General features: G+C 39.8%; 1 protein-coding gene and 1 pseudogene across 1 annotated transcript in view; one reads left to right on the top strand and one right to left on the bottom strand.

The window, feature by feature from the left end:
• LOC107745152 (immunoglobulin superfamily DCC subclass member 3-like) overlaps window positions 1-2,617 on the top strand; it is a 15,977-nt gene extending 13,360 nt beyond the window's left edge. The window contains exons 8-12 of the mRNA XM_016558999.1: window positions 848-1,013; window positions 1,401-1,651; window positions 1,733-1,897; window positions 2,049-2,237; window positions 2,535-2,617. Coding sequence (XP_016414485.1) covers window positions 848-1,013; window positions 1,401-1,651; window positions 1,733-1,897; window positions 2,049-2,237; window positions 2,535-2,617 — 854 coding nt within the window. The remainder of the gene's footprint in view (window positions 1-847; window positions 1,014-1,400; window positions 1,652-1,732; window positions 1,898-2,048; window positions 2,238-2,534) is intronic.
• Window positions 2,618-3,447: 830 nt separating this feature from the next.
• Window positions 3,448-4,887, bottom strand: part of LOC107745151 (gonadotropin-releasing hormone II receptor-like) — a 12,909-nt pseudogene continuing 11,469 nt past the window's right edge.

Genomic DNA, 4,887 nt, shown 5'->3' with positions numbered 1-4,887 from the left:
GGGGGGGGTTTGTTTTTTAGGACAAAAACACAGAAGCAGCAGCTTAAATTCACTATTTTTAGAAATGAAACATCTGAGGTTTGTCCTGTTCATCAAGCCACTACTTACGAAATACATCAATAAATGAAATATTGAGTGTGAATGATCTTAGTCTTTGAGCAGGATGACATTAATCAAGTTCTGAGACGATGAGCATTTACACAGTTTACAGTCATTAGACACAGAATGATGCAAATTGAAGTCTTTTCCACAATATTAATGCCTCCAGTTCATGTTTGCATCTTTATACTTGCGCTTTGTCGTTTATTCCTATGTTGTGTTCATGTGTATCGTGTGAATGTGTGTTTGTCATGTAAAGTGCAGTCTGTGATGAAGCTGCTTTGACTGAAGATCTGGAGTGAAGAGCCTCCAGAGCACATTTCTTACACAATTAAATAGTTTCTAAAATGAAATAAATGGCTTTCACATTGTCTTTAGTAAAATATTAGCTGGAAACATTTGCTTATTTTTAGAAAAATAACAAATTATGGGATTAAAAATATATATAAAATGATTATAATGCAACATACAATTGCATCAAGTTGCATTATCTTTGCAAAATTATTCATTATTAAACATTTGCTTATTTAAAAAAAACAATTGAAAAATAAATTAATTCCATGATTTCTGACCAGTCTTTCTTTAGAAAGTAGAATGAAATATTCTTAAATTCAGAAAATGTGAAAACAGTCTGTTCAACGCTGCTCAAATGCGGCATTCACTCATGTATTTATACAACAAATGCATAATATTGCATAATGTAAATAGACTGTAATGAACTCTCTCTCTCTCTGTGTGTGACGTTCAGCTCCTCCGGAGTTCCTGCAGTGGCCTCAGTCCGTGTCGAAGCCGGCGGGCAGCAGTGCCGTCTTCACCTGCCAGGCTCAAGGTGTTCCTGATCCACACCTCATCTGGCTGAAGAACGGCAAGATCCTCACACCTGGAGACAACGTCAAACTCTCCAACAGCAACAAGTGAGAGCCAACCTACTGCTGCATCCTCACTGCTGACATATCAAAGAACAATCTAATGTTTTGAAATGGAACAGTTTATTCAACATTTAGACAAAATATTTTTTAAAAAATTGCATATTATGTTTTGTATTATATTTGCTCCATCAGGATTGTATGGCTCATACAGTGAGAATATGGAGGGGAAAACAGCTCAATTTTATTCAAAGACAAACTGAGCAAAAATATGTCTGACACGAGAAGCTCCAGCTGAAGCAGTTACACTAAAAGAGCTTCGACTGGATAAACACTCTAAACTATCAATTAGAAACAGAAGACTTGAGGAGATCGAGTGTGACACTGAGTTTTGATCAGATGTTGGTGTAAATGATCACGTGTGTTGATCTGCAGCACGCTGGCGGTGACGCGCATCACGGCTGAAGACGAGGCCATCTATCAGTGCATCGCGGAGAACAGCGCAGGAACCAACCAGGCCAGCGCTCGTCTCGCCGTCTCTCCATCCCTCGATCTCCCAGAAGCCCCTCAGGACCTGACGGTCACGCCGCTCTCCACCACTTCTCTACGGGTGCGCTGGACGCAGCCGGAGCCGCACGTGACGGACCGCATCATCGGATACGTGCTGCACATCCGCAAACTGGGAGGTGAGACAAACCACGAGACCATCAGACTCCGAGTCAGACTCCAGACTGATGACTGACTGAATGATGTTTGTGTGCTTTCAGAGCCGGACAGCAGCGAGCTTCAGGAAGCCGTCAGCAAAGACACGTTTCAGCACGACTTCACAAACCTGCAGGCCTCCACCACCTTCTCCATCTATGTGAAAGCGTATTCACCGCTGGGAGCCAGTCAGCAGTCCAACAGCGTCATCGTCACCACACACGGAGCCGGTAAGAGTTTACATGCGTATGTGACTAATTAAACTCATGACATATATATATATATGTGTACATATGCTAAAGGTTGACCAAAACTGTATGGTAATGTTTGTTGTACACTCTTACTAGTCACTCTCACTAATCTCACCCATCTGTCTGTCAGTTCCCACGATGCCCAGCTTCTTCACGAAGGTTCTGAACAGCACAGCGATGCAGGTGTTCTGGGAGCTTCCTGCTAAAGCTGGTCGAGTGGAGGGATACAGACTCTCTCATCGCATGCTGCCACAACAAGAGTTTAGACACGAGGAGCGATTCCCCGCTCACATCAACACACACACCATCTCTAACCTCGGTCAGTACACACACATACACACATACACTCCTAGCATGTTGCTAGCATGATTAACAAGTAACTAGCATGTTGCTAGCATGATTAGCAAGTTACTAGCATGTCGCTAGCATGCTTGCATTATAGAATAATTGTATTTTACAATGAAGAAATAATACTTTTGCATTAAAGAAAGAAACATTTTAGAATAAATAAAATAATACTTTTAGCATTGTAGAATAAAACACACACTCGTGTGTCATTAATATCTATATATGTCATCTGTAATGAATGGTCCTGGTGTTCCTCAGGCTGCTGCAGTGGAGCGTCAGGCGGCGGTTCCTCAGTGTCAGGTGATGATTGAACCTCAGCCTGTCCACCCGCCGGACACTGGCACCGGATGAGACACCTCTACCCCCCCCACACCCCCTTCAGCTGTACAGCGACCACGTCTCTCTCACCAGAGCCTTACACTGAACTCAACGCACTCACACACTCACACACACGGAGCTCGTGATGGACGTCCGTTCAGAACGACACGCTGCATCAGTTCCAAACCCGAGTGAACTACATAGACAACATCCTAACCATCGTGCAACAACACACGGGAATGATTAGGAATTTCACATTTAGCATAAACACAAAAATAGTCAGAATTCCCTCAACATTTTCCCCCAGTGCATTCTTGGATTGCAGTAGGTCATGGGTTCGATTCCCAGGGAATGCATGGACTGAAAAACGGTGTATAGCTTGAATAGATAAAAACATCTGCCAAATGCATGCATGTAAAGCATACGTGTGATGCAGGTTTAGAATGAGCTCAATAGATATCTTATAAGACAGATGCATTCAGTGCTGTCTATGTAGGCGACTCTCTAGGTTTGGAACAGAGCTCCGATTTAAACACTCATTTGATTAAATATTTGTAAGAGGAAACATGGTTACAGTTTCCAAACAAACCTCAAACTCAGTTAATGTTACAAACTGAACTTTATCCTGTTAAACCAAAAATGCATGTGACTGAACAGATGAAGAGTTCGTCTGTTATAGTATTAGATGAGTGCGTGTCCTGTGATTGGACATTAATAATTCACCGTATTAGCCTGTGTGCAGCTGAAGCCCCGCCCTCTTCCCGTACGCCCCTCCCACTCCACCCAAACTCTCTGTCTGCTGCTGCTGGGAAAAACACTCTACCTCAACCACACGCGTCTTCAAACGGGTCCTCTCGGGTCCGTCAGAACCTCCGGTGGACGCCGAGTTTGAGCTCTGCTGTGACTGCTGATGTTTTACGAGACTCTTTCTCAGATTTTGTGATGAGACGAAGCTTCTGTGAAAGTTGAGGGACGTCCAAAGAACTTCTGCTTCTCTTTTCTTTCTTCACAGTGTTCCACAAACACACTGGTGTTTTCTTTCCGGTCATCTGTAAAGCTGTAAAGTACAACGTAAAGCTTTGTAAAGTTTCCCATACGGCAAAAAATATGTTTTTAAATATATATCTTAATATACAAAAAATGGCCAAAATATATATATATTTGCTAAAATATGTTTCAGAATATTTTTATGTAAATATATTTTCAGTCAAAATATTTTTTGGTAATTTTTTTTATATTTTTTTGAAAATGTCAAAATGTCACACCTGTCAAATTTGAAGAAAAATTTAGAAAAGAACATATTTTACAATATTTAAAAAAAAAAAAATTTAAATTAATTAATTAATTTAAAATAAATACATATTACAATAACAAGCTATTCCATCCAAATTTCGCTGAGCTTCACAGTTTACAACATAAATTTAGCATATATTTAAAATATATTTTGGCCAGATTTGTTTATTATTTTTTTTTTTTGCCGCATGGGTTGTCTTCCTGGTCAGTGATGGTGATTAAACCAGAAAACTAACCAGCTGACCATTAACCAAAGCTAAACGCACTCATTAGCTCGAGCTCATAACATGATGATGATGATTACCTCAAAGACACAGATTCTATTCTAGAAATTATAACTAATAATAATAATAACTAGCAGATATGGGATATATTTTCATATGTTAAACCCGAAAATAAGACCTGCTTCTTTGTTTGTGGTGTTGAAGCTGAACTTGCCAAATAGGGTTAGTGTTGAGACCAAATACCTCGTATTTCTTCTTCTAAAGCACATGAAGGAGCCCGGAGCCGAAGATGGTGTTCATGTGTGTGTCTGTGTGCTTAACTAACCGGTTTAACACACTCTTCACTGTTGGAATAGTTACCAAAATAACACGTTCTAGGATTCACGTGAAAGTCTTTAAACCTTTCGGACTCTGATTCTTGTTGAAACACGAACAAAACCAAAATGTAAAAACTAAAACAAAACAACAAGATTAGAAACTGAGGCCAAATTTTTAGACGAAGCGAGTGGAGAAGCGTCTGTTCTCTTGTAGAACTTTGATTTATTTTCCCACGGATGAAAAGTTCTTTTTCTGCTGAATTTGGGAAATCTTGCCAAAATAGATGTACGATTGTTCTTTAATGTTATTCTTATAGTATTGTTGCCGTTCTTTTGATTCCCTTTTTTCGGCGTTTAATTCTTTTTTTATTTCTTTCTGTAGAATTAAAATGTTAGGAGTTTGAAACGAGATTGTTGATTGCAAAAAATTCCCAAAAAAATGTACAGTCATTCCAGACGTGATTTTATA

This window comes from Sinocyclocheilus rhinocerous, unplaced genomic scaffold, assembly GCF_001515625.1.
Source record: "Sinocyclocheilus rhinocerous isolate Xijiao unplaced genomic scaffold, SAMN03320098_v1.1 scaffold828, whole genome shotgun sequence".
Classification (NCBI taxonomy): Eukaryota; Metazoa; Chordata; class Actinopteri; order Cypriniformes; family Cyprinidae; genus Sinocyclocheilus; species Sinocyclocheilus rhinocerous.
The sequence above is the reverse complement of the archived record's forward strand: the minus strand, read 5'-3'. Positions and strand labels throughout refer to the sequence as shown.